This window comes from Panulirus ornatus, chromosome 31, assembly GCF_036320965.1.
Source record: "Panulirus ornatus isolate Po-2019 chromosome 31, ASM3632096v1, whole genome shotgun sequence".
Classification (NCBI taxonomy): Eukaryota; Metazoa; Arthropoda; class Malacostraca; order Decapoda; family Palinuridae; genus Panulirus; species Panulirus ornatus.
In genome coordinates this window covers 11,358,931-11,382,500 of record NC_092254.1, presented here as the reverse complement: position 1 = coordinate 11,382,500, position 23,570 = coordinate 11,358,931, and the positions used below count along the sequence as shown (strand labels likewise).

Below are 23,570 nucleotides of genomic sequence, written 5' to 3'. Positions count from 1 at the left end.
AGAATTTGAAACAGAGCGCATTCACTAAATGAAAACAAAGACAACACATAGCACTAATTTCACTCATTCGGTTCATTAGAAAGCAAAACAACAGCAACAGCAACAACAACAACAACGAACATTGGCATATAAAAAAAAAAAAACCAGAGCAATAATTTTTTTCGATCAGAAACGGTCAACACATGCAGGTGCCTAGCACAGATTACACCTGTGAGCTGTGTGGACGTGTTCACAGCCACTCGGGAGTCTGGCTTCGCGGCAAGGGATTGGCTCTGTTTCCCATAGTTTATGTGTGCAGACCAGCTATACGAGGAGTGGCTATTGTTCGCCTCTTTTTTTTTTCTATTTGAACGGCGAAGCTGCAGGAGTCTGTTCTTTCTTCTTTCCTTTCCTTTTCCTTTAGTCTTTTCCCCTTTAAGGGTAAGAAAATGCATGGAGGTTAAAGTAAATCTATTGTATTCTTTTTTTTATATGCTTTTCTCTCTCTGCTCTAACCGGAATGACACGATTGGGAGGTGAGTTTGAATGGAGAAAAACTGGAGGAAGTGAAGTGTTTTAGATATCTGGGAGTGGATCTGTCAGCGGATGGAACCATGGAAGCGGAAGTGGATCATAGGGTGGGGGAGGGGGCGAAAATTTTGGGAGCCTTGAAAAATGTGTGGAAGTCGAGAACATTATCTCGGAAAGCAAAAATGGGTATGTTTGAAGGAATAGTGGTTCCAACAATGCTGTATGGTTGCGAGGCGTGGGCTATGGATAGAGTTGTGCGCAGGAGGATGGATGTGCTGGAAATGAGATGTTTGAGGACAATGTGTGGTGTGAGGTGGTTTGATCGAGTAAGTAACGTAAGGGTAAGAGAGATGTGTGGAAATAAAAAGAGCGTGGTTGAGAGAGCAGAAGAGGATGTTTTGAAATGGTTTGGGCACATGGAGAGAATGAGTGAGGAAAGATTGACCAAGAGGATATACGTGTCGGAGGTGGAGGGAACGAGGAGAAGAGGGAGACCAAATTGGAGGTGGAAAGATGGAGTGAAAAAGATTTTGTGTGATCGGGGCCTGAACATGCAGGAGGGTGAAAGGAGGGCAAGGAATAGAGTGAATTGGAGCTATGTGGTATACAGGGGTTGACGTGCTGTCAGTGGATTGAGTCAAGGCATGTGAAGCATCTGGGGTAAACCATGGAAAGCTGTGTAGGTATGTATATTTGCGTGTGTGGACGTGTGTATGTACATGTGTATGGGGGGGGGGGGGGTTGGGCCATTTCTTTCGTCTGTTTCCTTGCGCTACCTCGCAAATGCGGGAGACAGCGACAAAGTATAAAAAAAAAAAAAAAAAAAAAAAAAAAAAAAAAAAAAAAAATATATATATATATATATATATATATTTCATTTATTTTGCTTTGTCGCTGTCGCAAGGAAACAGACGAAAGAAATGGCCCAACCCACCCCCATATATATATATATATATATATATATATATATATGCAGACTTGCACATAAAGCTACGTGTAGTTCAGTAAACGTACACGTATGTACAGTCCACATACGCAAGTTATACAGGCTGGGGGAAACAGAAGCAAATGACTATAATTTTTCTAATTTACATACAATGGCTGGGTGTGGGGAGGCAATATACCCCTAGTTCCCTAGTGTCAGTTTACTGCTACAGAGGGCGTGATGTACTGGCGCGCCCCAGGGTCATCCAACGATACACAGTGGGGAGACAAACACTGGGATGGTGTTTGTTGATCTGGTGGGGGAAATGGAGTGGGGTAAGGGGGAGAAATAATCTCTCCCCCCCCCTCCACCAACCTGTCCAATATAGAGTGATGATACGTATAGACAGATGAAGCTAATACGTATTCCAGAATACTGTGGGTAATATTCAACTACATGAGCACGATGGTGCGATATACAGTACCGTTGGCCAGGCTTTAGGATCTAGTCCTGAATGGAGAGAGGTATTGGCCAAGTCGAAAATGCCTACAAGGTCTGCCATCCTGCTCAAGGGGACAAAATTCCCCAGGGACATGCAACATGTCTGCTATGTTAGCAAAAGAGGTTAATACTGACACCTCCAAATGAAGAGGACTATGAGTGACTGTGCCACATTCCATGATCATTAATGAGCTCTGTTTACCGTAGGTTCATGACCACGTAACACCGTAAATGAAGACTGCGATTGGCATAAGAGAGTGGTTCAGTGCCACAACAGACGAAAACCCCGTAACACCGTAATGAAGACGGGAGGTTGGGAACAGAGAAAGAAATGGTAATCGAGGAGAGAACAGGGGGTAGCTAACGCGTACCTGTTTAATAACGGTAAGATTAAAGTCTAAAGTAAGAGACGGAAACGGGAAGGACGACCCTGCCACAGCAGAACGTTCGTCCAAGAGGGAAAGAGAGGGTAGAAAGTCATCTTGATGATCAAAGACGTCACCAAACCCCTCCCTGTATCCATCTTTCCTAAGAGCATGGGACTCGCCCAGTAAACACGGCAGTAGCCTCCTCACAGCCCTCCCTCCACCTCTGAATACGTCTAGAACACTTTACCGTCCATTCTGGCTCTTCCATCACCATTATCTCCCCGTTGGCTCTGCTCTCCAGCCTTCATCTCGCCGCCTAGCGGTAAAAACCCATCGCGCCGACGGAGTGCGGAAGTCCGCTGGCTCACAATTTCTACACCAAAGTTCAGAACAAAAGTTTCCGAACGCTACGTCCTAATTACACTGGTGATGGGGCCATTTTATTTCCCCGGAGAGTTTAAATTTCCACAACTCCGTTGACACTCGTAACACAAAGCTTGGAAAGAAACGCCAATGGCATACTATTACTCGTTTTTTACTTCATACAAGCAGAGATGAATCATAAAATAATGACATTTATGCAGAAATTGTCAATTATAGTTATAAAAAAAAAAAGAGTCGTGATAATATAGCCTAACAGGATATAAGGAGATGCTAAACCACTGGTCTACGGAGGAGATCGGTCAACTTCGGGTTTCTTCTTTTCAGGCCACAATCCACCGTGTCTGGAAGACGAGGCTTTCCTAAACAGTACGATCCTTGAAGAGGGCGTAACAAACCCCCTGGGTACGATACCCTGGTCTTTGTACCTTACCCATGGGAAGGAGCAGATATTGTCCCTCAAAATGCAGGTTTTTGTCTGACTTTTGGTCATATTCGCTCTAAAGCCACTCCCAGCTGCCTACCTTCGATTCCCAGACCCAACTGACGATGGTACTATTTGTCCAAAGTATAACTTTTTCAACTCGCTTTCCGACGCGTGACCTGAATACCAAAATATAATTTGAAGTTCAACGTTCAAAATTGGAGTCAAGGAGAATTTTGCGTTACTTGGCGAACGTTCAGCCGGCTGCTGTCGGTAAAGAATGCATATACAGTCTTTTCTTAAATTGAACATTTCTATTCGAGTAAGAAAATCGATTTAAGTACTATATACCTGGGGGCTTATTACGTAAAAAAATATCAGGTTCTTACACTGCATCGACCGTTACACTGCATCGACCGTTACACTGCATCGACCGTTACACTGCATCGACCGTTACACTGCATTGACCGTTACGCTGCAATGACCGTTACACTGCATCGACCGTTACGCTGCAATGACCGTTACACTGCATCGACCGTTACGCTGCAATGACCGTTACACTGCATCGACCGTTACGCTGCAATGACCGTTACACTGCATCGACCGTTACACTGCATCGACCGTTACGCTGCAATGACCGTTACACTGCATCGACCGTTACACTGCATCGACCGTTACGCTGCAATGACCGTTACACTGCATCGACCGTTACGCTGCAATGACCGTTACACTGCATTGACCGTTACGCTGCAATGACCGTTACACTGCATTGACCGTTACGCTGCAATGACCGTTACACTGCATCGACCGTTACACTGCATCGACCGTTACACTGCATCGACCGTTACACTGCATCGACCGTTACGCTGCAATGACCGTTACACTGCATCGACCGTTACACTGCATCGACCGTTACGCTGCAATGACCGTTACACTGCATCGACCGTTACACTGCATCGACCGTTACGCTGCAATGACCGTTACACTGCATCGACCGTTACACTGCATCGACCGTTACACTGCATCGACCGTTACGCTGCAATGACCGTTACACTGCATCGACCGTTACGCTGCAATGACCGTTACACTGCATCGACCGTTACGCTGCAATGACCGTTACACTGCATCGACCGTTACACTGCATCGACCGTTACGCTGCAATGACCGTTACACTGCATCGACCGTTACGCTGCAATGACCGTTACACTGCATTGACCGTTACGCTGCAATGACCGTTACACTGCATCGACCGTTACACTGCATCGACCGTTACGCTGCAATGACCGTTACACTGCATCGACCGTTACACTGCATCGACCGTTACGCTGCAATGACCGTTACACTGCATCGACCGTTACGCTGCAATGACCGTTACACTGCATCGACCGTTACGCTGCAATGACCGTTACACTGCATCGACCGTTACGCTGCAATGACCGTTACACTGCATCGACCGTTACGCTGCAATGACCGTTACACTGCATCGACCGTTACGCTGCAATGACCGTTACACTGCATCGACCGTTACGCTGCAATGACCGTTACACTGCATCGACCGTTACACTGCATCGACCGTTACACTGCATCGACCGTTACACTGCATCGACCGTTACACTGCATCGACCGTTACACTGCATCGACCGTTACACTGCATCGACCGTTACACTGCATCGACCGTTACACTGCATCGACCGTTACACTGCATCGACCGTTACGCTGCAATGACCGTTACACTGCATCGACCGTTACACTGCATCGACCGTTACACTGCATCGACCGTTACACTGCATCGACCGTTACGCTGCAATGACCGTTACACTGCATCGACCGTTACACTGCATCGACCGTTACGCTGCAATGACCGTTACACTGCATCGACCGTTACGCTGCAATGACCGTTACACTGCATCGACCGTTACGCTGCAATGACCGTTACACTGCATCGACCGTTACACTGCATCGACCGTTACACTGCATCGACCGTTACGCTGCAATGACCGTTACACTGCATCGACCGTTACACTGCATCGACCGTTACGCTGCAATGACCGTTACACTGCATCGACCGTTACGCTGCAATGACCGTTACACTGCATCGACCGTTACGCTGCAATGACCGTTACACTGCATCGACCGTTACACTGCATCGACCGTTACACTGCATCGACCGTTACGCTGCAATGACCGTTACACTGCATCGACCGTTACACTGCATCGACCGTTACGCTGCAATGACCGTTACACTGCATCGACCGTTACGCTGCAATGACCGTTACACTGCATCGACCGTTACACTGCATTGACCGTTACGCTGCAATGACCGTTACACTGCATCGACCGTTACGCTGCAATGACCGTTACACTGCATCGACCGTTACACTGCATCGACCGTTACACTGCATCGACCGTTACACTGCATCGACCGTTACACTGCATCGACCGTTACGCTGCAATGACCGTTACACTGCATCGACCGTTACACTGCATCGACCGTTACGCTGCAATGACCGTTACACTGCATCGACCGTTACGCTGCAATGACCGTTACACTGCATCGACCGTTACACTGCATCGACCGTTACGCTGCAATGACCGTTACACTGCATCGACCGTTACGCTGCAATGACCGTTACACTGCATCGACCGTTACACTGCATCGACCGTTACACTGCATCGACCGTTACGCTGCAATGACCGTTACACTGCATCGACCGTTACACTGCATCGACCGTTACACTGCATCGACCGTTACACTGCATCGACCGTTACACTGCATCGACCGTTACGCTGCAATGACCGTTACACTGCATCGACCGTTACGCTGCAATGACCGTTACACTGCATCGACCGTTACGCTGCAATGACCGTTACACTGCATCGACCGTTACGCTGCAATGACCGTTACACTGCATCGACCGTTACACTGCATCGACCGTTACACTGCATCGACCGTTACGCTGCAATGACCGTTACACTGCATCGACCGTTACGCTGCAATGACCGTTACACTGCATCGACCGTTACACTGCATCGACCGTTACGCTGCAATGACCGTTACACTGCATCGACCGTTACACTGCATCGACCGTTACGCTGCAATGACCGTTACACTGCATCGACCGTTACACTGCATCGACCGTTACGCTGCAATGACCGTTACACTGCATCGACCGTTACGTTGCATCGACCGTTACGCAGCATCGACCGTTACACTGCAATGACCGTTACACTGCATTGACCGTTACACTGCATTGACCGTTACACTGCATTGACCGTTACGCTGCATCGACCGTTACGCTGCAATGACCGTTACACTGCATTGACCGTTACACTGCATTGACCGTTACACTGCATTGACCGTTACGCTGCAATGACCGTTACACTGCATCGACCGTTACACTGCATCGACCGTTACACTGCATCGACCGTTACGCTGCAATGACCGTTACACTGCATCGACCGTACGAATGATTATACAACGACTCTACGACCGGAAGCGTATGGGGAAAGCGATGTATTTCGTGTGGTCTCGACTGGTAAATAACAAAATGCTACATTGTCCCTTGGGAGGGGGATTCAAATGACTGTATTCTGTACTCTCCTCTGAAAAGAAGAATACAAGAAGACATCAAGCGAAATGCTTTGTTAAAAGAGACCTTGAAATAGCGAGGTGACACCCTGGAAACCCCCCCCCCCCTCACCTTGACGTACTCCCCCTGACCCCAATGATTCCTGCGATGCCATTTTACCAGCGAACCAAACCAAGAGCATCCACTCGATCACAACGAAAACAGAAGACTCTTTAATCTTTCACTCATTTGCCCACCTTCTCTCTCTCTCTCTCTCTCTCTCTCTCTCTCTCTCTCTCTCTCTCTCTCTCTCTCTCTTTCTCTCTCTCTCTCTCTCTCTCTCTCTCTCTCTCTCTCTTCCGCATATGAGAACTCTTTTTTAATCATTTTCCAGTAGATCTCGACACACGGGAGGAAAACAGCCATCACAGCAGGGAGGGAACGCAGCCTCTGTGTTCCACATATTCGACACAGAAGTCCAGAACAAAAGTTTGAGAATGCTCGGGCTTTCCTCCCTCCTCCCCACTAATTACATCACTGTCGGAATTTTCATTTACCAACAACTTGAAATTCACTCACCTCACTGAACTGCTGCCGTCATGCCGGTGACCTCAAAGGATAGGCAAAAAGTATTCTAATGTCCTTTGTATTTGATCTCCTCGCTCATAAATATGGAAGAGATTTATGCAAGAAAACTCATAGAGGAAACGAAAAACAGGTGAAACAGGAGAAACACTTTTAGCTGCCACGGCAAACAAATTCGTCTGGTGCGCACGGGTTAAGGACTGATTAATGTCGATAGTTCAATGGACGACCTGGTGAAAATGAGAGAATGTTTCTCATTATGCCTTCTCTCTCTCTCTCTCTCTCTCTCTCTCTCTCTCTCTCTCTCTCTCTCTCTCTCTCTCACACACACACGCACACACATACAAATGGCTCTTTAATCACCCCTAGCGACCCTGATTATTGGATGGCCACTCAAGTCCTAATCACTGCTTGGAAACGTATCATTCCATCAGTCCAAAGTGTATAGATACGAGTCGGCGATAGACCACTCACTCACTGAGCATTATAGGGAAGGTAAGGCGAAGACCTACGATGACATTGCACCATATTCACTGTTTCCAATTTTCTCTTCCCCTGTGTAGTGTAAACTCTGTCACACCCATATTAGAAGACATCAGCCACTGTTCCTTTCTCCATTAATTCTTCTTATGTAAGGCGAAAGGTTACTGGGGGAACTTGTTTGAGAGCCAAGCTAAACATACAGGATGTTTGACTCTCTTCAGCAAGGTGGTACGACCCATGAGCACGACTGGGATGACCTTCGTATATGATGACTTGGCCGCCTTCGACCCGACCGTAAGTGATCGAGTTGGTGGCCAGGCCAAATCATACCTATGGGTTGTATCGTTGTGTTCAAGGCTTCGTATCTTTACGTTCAAGGGTTGAACCGGTGTGTTCAAGGGTCGTGACGTCGAGCTCAAGGACTGAACCGTCGTGATCAAGGGTCGTGTCGTCATGATCAAGGGTTTTAGGTATGAGCCTCCGTCGAGTCTTCCCGTCGGATCACCACAGCGCATATGATACATCTGATAAACCAACGTGCCTCAGGAATATTCATCTCCCTCCACTTCTTCCCTGAGCTCCTGAATCAGTATACACGATAGAGCCATAGACAGCATTAGCGTAAAGGTGAAGGAGGAAGAGGTGTACCTCTTTTCATTGGCAACGTGTGGATCTTAAGCCATGAGCAAAAGAAATTAAAGAAAAATGATCATACCAATGATGTTTACTTTCTGAATCTCTCATTTCTGGAAGTATGTTGCTGGGTACCTCCAGACTATCTATCTATCTATCTATCTATCTATCTATATATATATATATATATATATATATATATATATATATATATATATATATATATATATATCGTACATAAGATATCCATAGTTAGGGCATTCAGTTGCCTCCTGTCGTCTCATCTAACATGAAGATTCTCTTTACCATACGTCAAACTTCTCTTTTTTCTTTTATTAATCATCTTTGGTTCTCTACACAGTCTACATCCTGCCAGACATCACGCCTCGGTCGACCATCGCACAGTCTTTGATGGAGACGGGAAAAAAACTAAAAAAATCTCTGTCATAAACTATTCGCCTTTGAAAGTACACTCGTCCATGTTGTTGTCGCTCTGACGGAACAGCTACCATACTATCGGAGCGTTCCTCTCCACCATTGATATAATCCTTGACAGCCAAATTACGCGAGACTGCATCGTTCTATATCCTCAACCCACTGCGTACTACGAAAGGCCCGGCTGTTTTGGGGGAGGGGACGACGCGGGCGATGGGCCCGCTCCTCCCGCCCGCGCCCCCTCTACCACTCCTCCTTCCCGGCCCCCTCCCCTTCACCGTAAAATTCATACCATTCCCCATTTTTCTCAATCCCCAACGTTCATGGGTTGCACAGCGTCCACCCCTTCCCACAGCAGAGTCGATCACCGTCCATCATCTGTACCAATGTAACCAATTTCCCCTCCTCCGTGTTGCCACTCATGGTGGCAGGTTTCGCCTTGTTTTTGACCTTCAGCGTTGGTGTCTGTTATGATTTTTCAGGACACAGACCACCGGGGTCATCGTGTCTCAAGCGCAGACCCCCCCCCCAGTTACTTTATAAGTGGGTTACTTTATAAGTCGCTATCCGTCACCTGGACCGAAGTGCGAAGTCACAGGACGTGTACAATCTGGTCGAAGAGAAAGAATACTTCCCACGTATTCCCTGCGTGTCGTAAAAGGCGACTAAACGGGAAGGGAGCGGGGTGCTGGAAATCCTCCCTTCTCGTTCTTGATTTTCCAAAAGAAGGAACAGAGAAGGGGGCCAAGTGAGGATTTCCCTCAAAGGCTCAGTCCTCTGTTCTTAACGCTACCTCGCTAACGCAGGAGATGGCAAATAGTATGGGAATGGGAATATATATATATATATATATATATATATATATATATATATATATATATATATATATATATATATATATATATATATATACGATGACCAGACTCCATCATCAGTTCTAGCCGCTACAACCGTATTCATTTTCATTCAGGTATAAAGACAGCATCACAGATTCAACCTTTCCCTCCTGTGTCTTTGACAAACGCTCCATTTTCCTCGATACTGATTTCAGTGCCGAGGTGGAAAAAGAAAATAAAGGAAAAATAAGCGTAGCAACAGAGGGATCACAGCTGCTCTGGGCCACAAGTTCTACACAAAGTCCAAAGGAAAAGTTTGGGACGCCTCGTCCTTAATTACAATTTGTTCCCCAGCAAGTTTGAATTCAGTGAACTCTTAGTTCCGAATCCTATCACAGTAATTTAATTGCAGAGACATTGATCTATTATATATATATATATATATATATATATATATATATATATATGTGTGTTTGTGTGTGTGTGTGTGTGTGTGTGTGTGTGTGTGTGTATCTATGTGTGTGTGTGTATATATATGTGTGTGTGTGTGTGTGTGTGTGTGTGTGTGTGTGTGTGTGTGTGTGTGTGTGTAAAGGAAGTCAGTGCCAACTACGGAAAAAAAAATGATATTCAGAAACACTTGGGGTTGTTTACGAAATACGAAAAGACAATCAGAAAATCTCTCTCGAGACACGAAGTCCCTAGTCACCTTCCTGGATCGCCCACATGAGGGAGGAAAAAGACCTGAATACAAACTACTCGTTATGAGTCGAACAACCTTAATAGTAACTGCTCTTTATGGGTCGAACAACCTTAATAGAAACTGCTCTTTATGGGTCGAACAACCTAGCTTGGGTATGGGACGTGAACACATCACCAAAACATTTTCCATCCTCCCACTTGAAAACGTGCTGAAATAAACGTTCAGGCTCCACCAAACGTGGCCACCATACCTTGTGCAGAACGTTTCATATTTTCGTGAAGAAGGCATGAATATAACCTTTCGAAAGAATGTCGCGCGGGAGGGCGTTCAAAGGAAACTAACGAGGGGCACTGCACGGGCCACATATCTCACGGAATGCCCCGTGAAAATGCAATGATTACGACATACGTCTCTTCGTTGTCAAGTGAACAAAACATCCAAACCAAAAAAATATATCTGAACTCCTCGAGTGTGTGTGTGTGTGTGGAGGGACGACCCTTGACCAGGGCGATATGACCCGTGAGTACGACAATGAGACCCTTTTTAACTTAACCTTCAAGGGTCAGGTCAAGGTCAAGGGCATCATGGGGTTTTATATATATATATATATATATATATATATATATATATATATATATATATATATATATATATATATATATATATAATATATATATATATTTCGAATGACTCAAATAGAAAACAAAATTTATGAGACGAAGGAAAAAGATACAAAAAAATAACCCCACACAAATGAAAGAAAAATAATACGAAAAAAAAAGAGAAAAAGAAATTCTACGCTTATAATCTTAGGACGTAATCACCATTTGCTTGTACAGAGTATTTGCTACCGAGGCACAGAATTTGCGACACACACGTGCGAGACAGAAAATCTGGGAGGAGGGCTGTGTCCCTCGACTGTTTCGGGGGGGTCGCACAACTCTGCCCCCTGAGGCCGCTCCCCTGCTGACTAGGGGATCTGGGGAAGGAAGGAGGGAGGGGTGTTGCTATCTCTTTACATTCTGCGTGCAGTAGCAAGACAACTCCTCACGCGGCCCTAAAGCAGTGGGAGGTTGACCAAGAGTGTAACTTGAATGCCAAAAAAAATTTCCTTTTTTTTTTTTTTTCAACACAATTCACAGTGTTGAAATTTTGACCCCTCACTAAGCACGTATAATTACTTGGACTTTTTCATCGTAAGAAGCATCAGTAGTCTGTGAGCTTATGTTTTTCAAATATATTCATGAAACCTTGCAATGTACAAGGTTTTTACACACACACACACACACACACACACACACACACTCGCATATATATATATATATATATATATATATATATATATATATATATATATATATATATATATATATAGAGGTGGTGTTAGAAAAAGGCGAACAACGGCCTCTAATTGTCACGTTTAATGCACTCAAACCAAAGTCTGCCTTCCACAGCCAAGACCCACTGTCAGTACGTCTCATCGCGTTTTCCACATCTTCCAATTAATTATATCCCATGCACGCCTCTCACGCTCCTGAATGTTTATGCTCCGATACCCCGAAGCCTCTTTCCATTCATTCTCCCTTACCTCTGCTTTTGACACGTAGGTCCTCTTTGTTCAGTCCTTCTCCATTCATCCTCTTCGAATGTTTTGAAACATTCAACACACCCCCTTGTCAGCTCTCTCAATCATATGCAATTCCGATTTCAGTCAGTTCTTCACCAAACACACACACACATCCACACACACACACACACACACACACACACACACACACACACACACACACACAGACACACACACACAAATTCATAGGTCGAAAAATGTTACTCACGGTGAAATTACATGGGTGGATTTGACCCACGCATTACGAAGAGTAACAAACGGAGAATTCTTTTCACGACGATCTATTTCACAGATTATTTTTACGATTATTAATGCTGTCATTATCATCTTTGTTCAAGTGGCCCTTCAAATGAAGAGACAGGCTTCGTTACCAGTATGAGTGAAAGACATATACGCCCTTTTGTAATGTGCTGAGAGGGGGTCTCTCTGATCACATACACGTCCTTGCTGCTCTGAAGACTGAGTGTGAGGTGATGTCTGGCGAGTATATCATCATCAATCGTTAATAACAAAAGAAAAACAAATCGACTTTTCCATCATACATAAGATAACTGTCTATACATTACATGTACTGAGTAAGGTAGTGTGGAGACACAAATGACGGGTTTTCCAGCTACCTGACCAATTGCAAGATATGTGATAATTGACGGGTTTTCCTGCTACCTGAATAATTGCAAGATATGTGATAATTGACAGGTTTTCCTTCTACCTGAATAATTGCAAGATATGTGATAATTGACGAGATTTCCTGCTACCTGAATGATTGCAAGATATGCGATAATTGACGAGATTTCCTGCTACCTGAATAATTGTAAGATATGTGATAATTGACGGGTTTTCCAGCTACCTGAATAATTGCAAGATATGCGAATCACATTGACGAGATTTCCTGCTACCTGAATAATTGTAAGATATGTGATAATTGACGGGTTTTCCTTCTACCTGAATAATTGTAAGATATGTGATAATTGACGGGTTTTCCTGCTACCTGAATAATTGCAAGATATGCGATAATTGACGGGTTTTCCTGCTACCTGAATAATTGTAAGATATGTGATAATTGACGGGTTTTCCTTCTACCTGAATAATTGTAAGATATGTGATAATTGACGGGATTTCGTGCTAACTGAATAATTGCAAGATATACGATAATTGCTGTGCATTATCTACGTCAAAGATATTATCATAATACCACACCCGCCTTAATCCTTCCATACACACACACATACACTTTTGGTTTGCTATCTGCTGTGCTATCTGCTGTGCTATCTGCTGTGCTATTGCTGTGCATTATCTATGTCAAAGATATGATCATAATACCACACCCGCCTTAATCCTTCTATACACACACACATACACTTTTGGTTTGCTATCTGGCTCTGATTCGTGACAAGCAGGACGGACGTACCCGGTTCAAAATCATGAAGGAAAGACACAAAACATTACCGCAGCGCCAATCCGATTTCGATGAAAAAAGTTCCTGACCAGATGAAAGAACCATTAACATCTGTCAGTTCATCTTCAGCTGTTTTTCACATCCTCGGTGAATAAGAGAAAGAGAAAAAAAAAACAATGAATAAGATTTCGCTTGCAATCAAAACGCGAGTCCTTTGTGTGTGTGTGTGTGTGTGTGTGTGTGTGTGTGTGTGTGTGTGTGTCTATGGAGCTGACGATGGAAGAAGGATTTGTTGATCCTTGTGGTTTACAGACAGACCACCCCGACCAAGATGGACAAAAACCTCCTGAATGACGTTACTAGTTGATGAGCCCAACACAGGTGAACTATTTAATTACCTAATTATCGTTTAGAAGCGATAAGAGAAATGTCCACCTTTATTGCCATAAGAGTGACATTTTAAATACATATAATTCTCTCCCTCTTTAGAAGTAGCATATACATAAATATATATATATATATATATATATATATATATATATATATATATATATATATATATATATATATATATATGCACAAAGGACAGACATCAAAGGAATCTGAAAGCGATCACAATTGGCTTCATCACCGGACAAAGCTCTGTCGGAAAAAGTTTGGCAAGAAATGATGAAAAGTTAATCAGTAAATCATTCTCCGAATTCATTCATTCTCTCTCTCTCTCTCTCTCTCTCTCTCTCTCTCTCTCTCTCTCTCTCTCTCTCTCTCTCTCATGAATATATATATATATATATATATATATATATATATATATATATATATATATATATAATATATATATAGATATATATAGATTGATAGAGACAAAACAAAGAAAATGCCGAAGGATTAATGGTATGGAAGCTAATATACCAGCGATTATAAACAGAAACGAAATAGGTCCAACAATTCCCCGCTAGAAAGCACAAGGAATGAAAGTTAGATTCTGAAGCAGTCTATCAAAACGTCATTCACACACAATATAGGTACACCCGACTGAATAAAAAAGAAATCATACCCATCACTCTTCTATCTTGTTTTTTTTTCTCTCTATCTCTTTATCCGTCTATCTCTCTTGGTCGGCCTTTATCTAAACCTCACCTACTTCATTTAAACTATATGAACGTATGGAATAAAGAAAAAGACTAAATACAATGACAACGGTAGTTCACTCCAAGAGACTCATCGTAAGAACTCACCAAGACTAACTCGTAATCATGATCAAGCAGTCTCACCCTTGTTAAGATGGGCTAAACACCAACCAATCAGGGCTGGGCTCTGAAACTATGCAGGTGTGAGTAAACCTAAGAACCAATGAGCATGGGGCTCTGAAACTAAGTAGAGGTGTGTAATCCCAAGCACCAATTAGAGCTGGGTTCTGAAACCAAGCAGGTGTATGTGATCAAAAGCACCAATCACCACTGGGCTCTGAAAACCATGTAGGCGCACAAGTACCAATCACCACTGGGCCCTGAAACCATGTAGGCGTATATGATCACAAGCACCAATCACCACTGGGCCCTGAAACCATGTAGGCGCACAAGCACCAATCATCACTGGGCTCTGAAACCATGTAGGCGCACAAGCACCATTCACCACTGGGCTCTGAAAACCATGTAGGTGTATGTGATCACAAGCACCAATCACCATTGGGCTCTGAAACCATGTAGGCGCAGAAGCACCAATCATCACTGGGCTCTGAAACCATGTAGGCGTATGTGATCACAAGCACCAATCACCACTGGGCTCTGAAAACCATGTAGGCGCATGTGATCACAAGCACCAATCACCATTGGGCTCTGAAAACCATGTAGGCGCATGTGATCACAAGCACCAATCACCACTGGGCTCTGAAACCATGTAGGCGCACATGCACCAATCACCACTGGGCTCTGAAAACCATGTAGGCGCATGTGATCACAAGCACCAATCACCACTGGGCTCTGAAACAATGTAGGCGCATGTGATTACAAGCACCAATCACCACTGGGCTCTGAAAACCATATAGGCGTATGTGATCACAAGCACCAATCACCACTGGGCTTTGAAACCATGTAGGCGTATATGATCACAAGCACCAATCACCACTGGGCTCTGAAACCATGTAGGCGTATGTGATCACAAGTAAAGAGGGGGGAAAGACTCACCGAGAAGCGTGCTGTTGGTGATGATCTGGAAGATCTTGCCTGGGTCCATCGCTGTTCGCGGCTGGGGCCTCCAGTCTTGGCAACTCCCTCCTCACACCTCCACCCAACCTTTGCCTCAGAGGTTCACTGATGTGGTGGCCGATCAGCGTCGTAACGACCACGAGCACAGTGGAGAACACTGCCACCTTCAGGGGCGTCCACAGAGAATGGTTCGCCGTTGTTGACGCTCGATGAGAATGGAGGTGAGAACGCAGCTATGTATGTATGTATATATATGGCTGCTTTGACGACGATTCATTACCAGAATGAAAGCTGAAGTTGCGGTATATGAAAAATATAACACATCAGTGTTAAATGCTTCCGACGGTCAGTATAGACACAAAAAAAACGAACAGCAAATGTCGATTGAAACATTTGTATGTGACGGTCGAGTTGAAATCTTAAAACACTTGTTCTTTTTGTAGACAGGAAATATCTATCCCTCCTTCCTTGGCAGACTTTGTGTTTATCTGGTTCGATAGTTAGGTTACACGATTCCACCCACTCACTCCTTCTCCAGTCACAGGTTCGTACCGACAAACTTCCTCAAACACACACATTCATCATTCTTTTCTTCCACCTTCTCTTACTCATTTTAGAATATCTTTTTTCGCCCATTCTTTCTACATTCACTTCTACATGGCCGTCGAGTTGGTTTTAGAGACGCTATCTCTTATCTTACCGACGAATCTTTTCGATGTATGAATCTCTCTCAAAATAATTCATTCCTCACTCGCAATTTTAATATCTTTGAGGATATCCCTTTGGCGACCTGCCTGCTCTCTCTATTACGTATGCTAAATTATGTTACGGTGGTGATGTTCTTTATGTTTGTCCAAAATAAGAAACAAATAACAACGTGGCCTGAAATCTATGTCTAATGATTATCAATGAAATGTGTCTTAAGAGCTTTACTTAACTGTCTTCTAAATGATGTGGACAAAAATGAATATTTCTCGCAGTCCACTTCCGAAAGGACACAGATCCCTAACTATCATGCACAAGTGTACAGCTTTACCCCTGCCTCACACTTCAGCAGTATATACTCCCAGATACCCTGTGTCCCCCCCGGCAAAAATTGTCAAAGTTCACACCATAATGACTCGACAGACATTTAACAACTGTTCCCCAAGTCAATATCAAACTTCGTTCCCTTTCGAAATACGTCATTCGGAAAACTGCGTTTCCCAGACATGTACCGGTCATACTTTCTCGTCTGTGCTTTGGGCACCGACCATATCGCCTTCATTATAAATAATCAAGACATCCCCCCGCTTGTTCAAGGTCTTCCTTCCTCACTGAAGGCACTAAATACCTACTGAATTGTCCTGCAATCACCCTGAACAAGCAAGAACAATAGAACAACCGTTATTAATCTCCGATCCTACTCGGTGGACTTGTACGTCTTCATTGGCGCTGCAGGAGCCTTGAGAAGTGGAACCTATTGCGGTAGTAAGTCAAAGTGTGAAGCCTTTGTGAGTGGTGTGGCTAGCTTGGTAGTGGCCAGCTATAAAGTTGGACAACCATTAATTCTTTTTTCTTTTTCTGTCACTAAGGAAGGGGAGTGTCGAATACTCCAGGGTGTGAGGATGTGTCAGGGGTCCGTGTTGAATGCTCTGTTGAAATCTATTGTCACTCAAAAATGTGAGGGGAAGAGGGAGGAAGGGGGGGTTTGTGGTTGGTTGAAGCCACTCAAAATATGTTGCGTGAGGTTCGAGAGCAATGTGTTACTATGAGGGACTGGGTATAAGACCGAAGAGGTGTGAAGGGGAAAAAAAAAGTGAGTTTTGTGATGAGTCTGTTTATGGATCAGTACCTTCAGAATCATCGTACCATCGTACCAAAATAAAATAAACTGTAGAAAATCAGATCAACGCCTAACAACGAGCGAAAACGTGGGTGCGTTTTTATACACGTTTGAAATTAAAAAAAAATATCGAGGGGAGACTCCGCTGAAAAATATCACAAACTTGTGATCTTCACATAGCAAAACAATCAGGCAGGCTCTTAGCTTCGGAGAATGACTATTCCCCTTTAACAATCACGTAACCAAAACCCATCAAACTTCCCCCCCGGCGTAAAATGCTGGAGGGAGGAGTTCGTAAGACGATACGAGGAGGAGGAGGAGGAGGAGGAGGAGGAGGAGGAGTAATAATTGGAGTAGCCAATCTCGCGGTACGATTACCTCCACGTGACGCCAAGGAAATCGGTCATCGCTGATGGCAGCTGGAGGCCCTCCTACATCTGGGGGGAGAGGGAAACCCGCGAGATAAGGCGGCGGTTCGTGACCCCGAGGATAATCAGATCACGCCTCCAGCCGCCCATCCTACTAATGCCTTGCGTTTTGTGGAACTCTTAAACAACCGTCGGGTTAATTACGGGGCCGCGGGAGGCCCTTGGAGGAAAGCAGGCAGGGAGGGTTGGGCTCTGTGCCATCGTAACATGTGAGACGGTAGGAATGTGGGTTGGCAGGGGACAGGAGCAGGGGACAGTCTGGTACATGACAGTCATGGATAGGAGGGAACGGAAGGTGAAGGGTCTGGCACATGACAGTCATAGATAGGAGGGAACGGAAGGTGAAGGGTCTGGCACATGACAGTCATAGATAGGAGGGAACGGAAGGAGGAGGATCGAGCACATGACAGTCATAGATAGGAGGGAACGGAAGGTGAGGGTCTGGCACATGACAGTCATAGATAGGAGGGAACGGAAGGTGAGGGTCTGGCACATGACAGTCATAGATAGGAGGGAACGGAAGGTGAGGGTCTGGCACATGACAGTCATAGATAGGAGGGAACGGAAGGTGGAGGGTCTGGCACATGACAGTCATGGGTAGGAGAGAACGGAAGGTGGAGGGTCTAGCACATGAAGGTGTAAGATGGCAGGGAATGGGAGATCGGGTCCGGCACACGACAATGTAGGATAGCAGCACGGGGATGGGAAATGGGGGGGTTAGCATAGGGGACGATGGGGGATGGGACAGAACGGGAATAGAAAGGTTTGGCACACGAGAGTCTGTGGAATACCTGTGGGACGGATAGTGGAGTCTGTCATATGAGAGTCGAGGATAGCAGACGACGCGTCTTGTGGACTGGCACATGACAGTGTAGGAAGGTAAGGACACGGCAGTTGATCCCCCTAACTTTCGACCTCATGAACACAGCACAAGACAATGCCATCCAGCCACCGAGCATTGTGGCTCTAGGACGCAAGGCGATGGGACTGATAACACGAACTGTAACCTTATCAAACGGCGTCACAAACGCCCTAAGACACGACACTCAGACTAACGCAGGGCAGGGAAACACCTGGGTACGAATGTAATGCACACTAGCATAGAGCAGAGACCCCCTAACATTAAGCTTCATGACCCTAAAACGAGGTAGCGAGACCCAAAATTTAATATCATGACCCTAAAACGAGGTAGCGAGACCCAAAACTGAACACCATGACCCTAAAACGAGGTAGCGAGACCCCAAAACTTTCACTATGACCCTAAAACGAGGTAGCGAGACCCCAAAACTGAACACCATGACCCTAAAACGAGGTAGCGAGACCCCAAAACTGAAACACTATGACCCTGACACACGGCAGTGAGAGCACAAAACTGAACACCATGACCCTAAAACGAGGTAGCGAGACCCCAAAACTGAAACACTATGATCCTGACACACGGCAGTGAGAAGCTAACAGAGGAAAATCATGGAGAGCCAGGGTTACTGCCACTAGGGGCACTGTTCATGGCACTCTATTCACGGATCAACGATCGCCAGGCGCACCGCCTACTCAGCATTGTGAATTAAACTTTGAACCTTTCAGTCAGTTTTATACCACGAATCGCCGGCCACCTGATTGATCTATTCCCCGGATAGACTGAATGACTGACTGACCATGCCAGTGATCGGATATATATATATATATATATATATATATATATATATATATATATATATATATATATATATATATATATGTGTGTGTGTGTATATATATGTGTACATTGAGATGTATGGGTATGTATATTTGCGTGTGTGGACGTGTATGTATATACATGTTCATGGGGGTGGGTTGGGCCATTTCTTTCGTCTGTTTCCTTGCGCTACCTCGCAAACGCGGGAGACAGCGACAAAGCAAAATAAATAAATAGATATAAATATATATATATATATATATATATATATATATATATATATATATCCCCCACTCGAAAAAGACTCACAAGGATTCTTTCAGACCAATCAACTGATGAATCATCAATGTGTAGTAGAGCATCTCCCGTGGCAAATTGCTACTGCAGAAAGTATCATCTCTTAAATGCAGAAGTGCAACCTTATCGCTTTCATCAGCAACATGAACCCAACCTTCGTCTGATCCCGGGTTCAGTTTCATGGGGTTTAACTCTTAGCCCAACTTCTCTTTTCATCAGCCTTCATCCACACGTCAAGTTAACTTTTCCTGGCCTTCAAGACATACACCTTCGATTTCTTCTTCCTCTTCTTTTCTCCTCTGTCTTATGCGTATTAAAGACACGTCATCTCCAGGATGGGATCAAAACCTCAAATAGTTACTTTCTAGTCGGAAAGAAAAAAACGTAAAGAAGAAAATAAAAAATGTAATCTCTTCACCTCGCTTTGTCTCTTTCTGAATAATAGGTGATTGGATTTTGTCAGATCATCGGATAACGTGAAGTGTACTGACGTATATGTAATATGTAAAGCATCGATGGTCTTCAAGTACTTAAAAGTTTTAACGCTACCGAAGCTTTAGCTGACGCAAAGATTTCTCTCTCTCTCTCTCTCTCTTCCATCAGGGTAGCAGTAGTAGTGTCATATGCAATTGAGAGCGGCAACATAGAGTCATTGATTAACTTTATGCCCTCCGTCTGTCATTAAGCTGTCACACTCTCTCTTCCAACACAAACATGTACGATAGATATAGTACTTATATTCATCTGTCTACTTTACATCAATACAAGAACGATATATATATATATATATATATATATATATATATATATATATATATATATATATATATATATATATATATATATATATATATATATATTTCATTTATTCATTTATTTTGCTTTGTCGCTGTCTCCCGCGTTAGCGAGGTAGCGCAAGGAAACAGACGAAAGAATGGCCCAACCCACCCACATACACATGTAGAGTGTATCTCACGATGATCACTAATTAAAGATTCAATTTAAAAGAATGATAACCAAAACATAAAAATATGTAGACCATTAATAATTCCTGATTAACTTCACCTATCACGCGTCACTTAGATATTCCTTATTCATCTCTTCAAGGTAACCAAACACAATTGTTCATGAGATCCACGATCCAATCAAATTCATTTTCCACTCGGTATTTTACTCAATTATCGCAACGTGTGCCTTCGTAGGAGCCTACCAGAGACCAGCCACTCACCCATCCAATCAGAGACCAGCCACCAGCCACCAATCAGAGACCAGCAACTCACCCATCCAGTCAGAGACCAGCCACCAGTCAGAGACCAGCCACCAGCCACCAGTCAGAGACCAGCCACCAGCCAGAGACCAGCCACCAGTCAGAGACCAGCCACCAGTCAGAGACCAGCCACTCACCCATCCAGTCAGAGACCAGCCACCAGTCAGAGACCAGCCACTCACCCATCCAGTCAGAGACCAGCCACCAGTCAGAGACCAGCCACCAGTCAGAGACCAGCCACCAGTCAGAGACCAGCCACCAGTCAGAGACCAGCCACTCACCCATCCAGTCAGAGACCAGCCACCAGTCAGAGACCAGCCACTCACCCATCCAGTCAGAGACCAGCCACCAGTCAGAGACCAGCCACTCACCCATCCAGTCAGAGACCAGCCACCAGTCAGAGACCAGCCACTCACCCATCCAGTTAGAGACCAGCCAGCTAGCCGCCACACACCCTCCAACATCAGTTACACAGTCACATCATGTCCCATCCACGAACCAATCGGAGCTCGAGACCATCTCCCATGTTCTATTTGTTTAAGTTTTGGAAAATGGCGCGTGGGATGGACGAGGGGTCGGTGGTGTGTGTGTGTGTGTGTGTGTGTGTGTATATGTGTGTGTGTGATGGCATGATGCGGGGTTCTACCATATCACAGTGTGAGGGATGGTAAAGGAGGAGGAGGAGGAGGGGTGGTGGAGGTCATGTCAAAGTGCATGCCTTTAAGGGACAGACACACTCTCTCAATATCCACCGTTTTCTTCACATGGTAAACTAATCAAAACCAAACTTGGATCTCGAACTAGGTACTTTAGGTGTTTAGGAAACGACGAAAAACGACCATACTGCTGTAAGACTGAGCGTAAAAGACTTAAAAAAAAATATGTGGAACAAATTCAAATTCTTCCCTGTTGTAGAAGAAAAAAAAAAATAAACTCATCGGTAACATACTCTCACTCATGTAGGTGTCCGAACATAATACTGAAAGAGGTAATGAACAATAGTGGTACCCAGCCAGCTATGTCTAATACGTTTTTAAGTGCGAACTTATCAAATATTCTGAATGACGAGCACTGCAACGCTGGTCCATTACGGGGTTCTCAATGCTCATCAGGAAACGTTATTTGCAATATCATTTCTCTCTCTCTCTCTCTCTCTCTCTCTCTCTCTCTCTCTCTCTCTCTCTCTCTCTCTCTCTCTGTTCGGTAATAGTTTACCAAAGGGGGAAGGGTGTGGTTGTGGGAGGGAGGGAGGGTAGGAAGGGGAGAGAGGAGGAGAAGGAAGAGGAGGAGAGAGAGGGGCGTCCTTTACGACTCTAATAGAGAAAGTAACGTACGTGATCGCTCATTTGAGAGCTGCCGATCTGAAGGGCTCATCAGTATGCACGTACCTTGGACAATCACGTAACATGACCGTACGTCATATCATGTTTGAGAACTGACCTCGATTCTCAAACTTAGCCAAGGCTGTGTGGGGGATGGGGGCGGCCCTATACGTACACGGACGTGAACTCCAACAAGAATATTGAAGTTATCTCTTGTCTTAGAGACGAGGCAAAGATGGGGGACATCTATCGCGGAAAAAAAAAAAGAATATAATTCTAGTTTGACTGGGACAGGGGAACGATTTTGACCATACATAGTGAGAACAAAATAGAAACGGAACAGGAGAAATCAATTCATCTCTCTGAGCGAAGAAGGGGTGGGGGGAGGGAGCCGCTTTGAAGGCACCTACAAAATACATCTCAATAGAAACGTCACTTTAATCCGGCCCAATTAAGTTAACGGGCCAATTCCTAGTTTATATCGACTCTGCGCACTAACACAGTCGGAAAGGACGGACTAATACCACTCTGTATTCTGAACATCAGGAGAAATACAACGATTTGTTTAGTGGTTCATTAGTACACTAATTCGTTAGGTTACTGATCGTATCCTCGCTGCGTGCTCTCTCATGACAGATCTGAATTTCAAATGATAAAGTTTGGGAATATGTAATGGGATGCGTTTTAGGTAATGAGTATGTAAATGGACCAAAATAACTCGTAGGGCCGTTCGCAGCTTGGGGGGGGGGGGGGGGGGGGGTGGCCCCCCAAAATGGACCGACATGGAACATACATCTTCCTTCGCAGATATCATTTGAGGTAAATAAAAGGGGACTTTTGTCCGTGACTAGAGCCTCCAACTTTAAGACTAAGAATAAGAAAAGAAGAACAAAAAAGAACGTGCGTAATTTACTTGTTGATATGAGAGAGAGAGAGAGAGAGAGAGAGAGAGAGAGAGAGAGAGAGAGAGAGAGAGAGAGAGAGAGAGAGAGAGAGAGAGAGGCAGTTTCAGTATTCCCTGAGAGAGAGGCAGTTTCAGTATTCCCCTGAGAGAGAAGCAGTTTCAGTATTCCCGAGAGAGAGCGAGAAGCAGTTTCAGTATTCCCCTGAGATTGAGAGAGAGAGGCAGTTTCAAAGTTCTACTGAGGGAGACATGGTCGTGGTTGTGGCGAG

At 44.6% G+C, this 23,570-nt stretch overlaps 1 protein-coding gene across 9 annotated transcripts in view; it reads right to left on the bottom strand.

Annotated features, from left to right (window-relative positions):
• Positions 1-23,570, bottom strand: part of LOC139758810 (putative neural-cadherin 2) — an 831,293-nt gene that overhangs the window by 273,786 nt on the left and 533,937 nt on the right. The window contains exon 1 of one of the 9 annotated variants that reach the window (XM_071680635.1): positions 15,563-16,871. The exons of the other annotated variants lie outside the window; for them this stretch is intronic. Coding sequence (XP_071536736.1) covers positions 15,563-15,611 — 49 coding nt within the window. The 5' untranslated portion in view covers positions 15,612-16,871. Of the gene's footprint in view, positions 1-15,562; positions 16,872-23,570 lie in introns of those variants that run through there. 9 annotated transcript variants of the gene reach the window in all.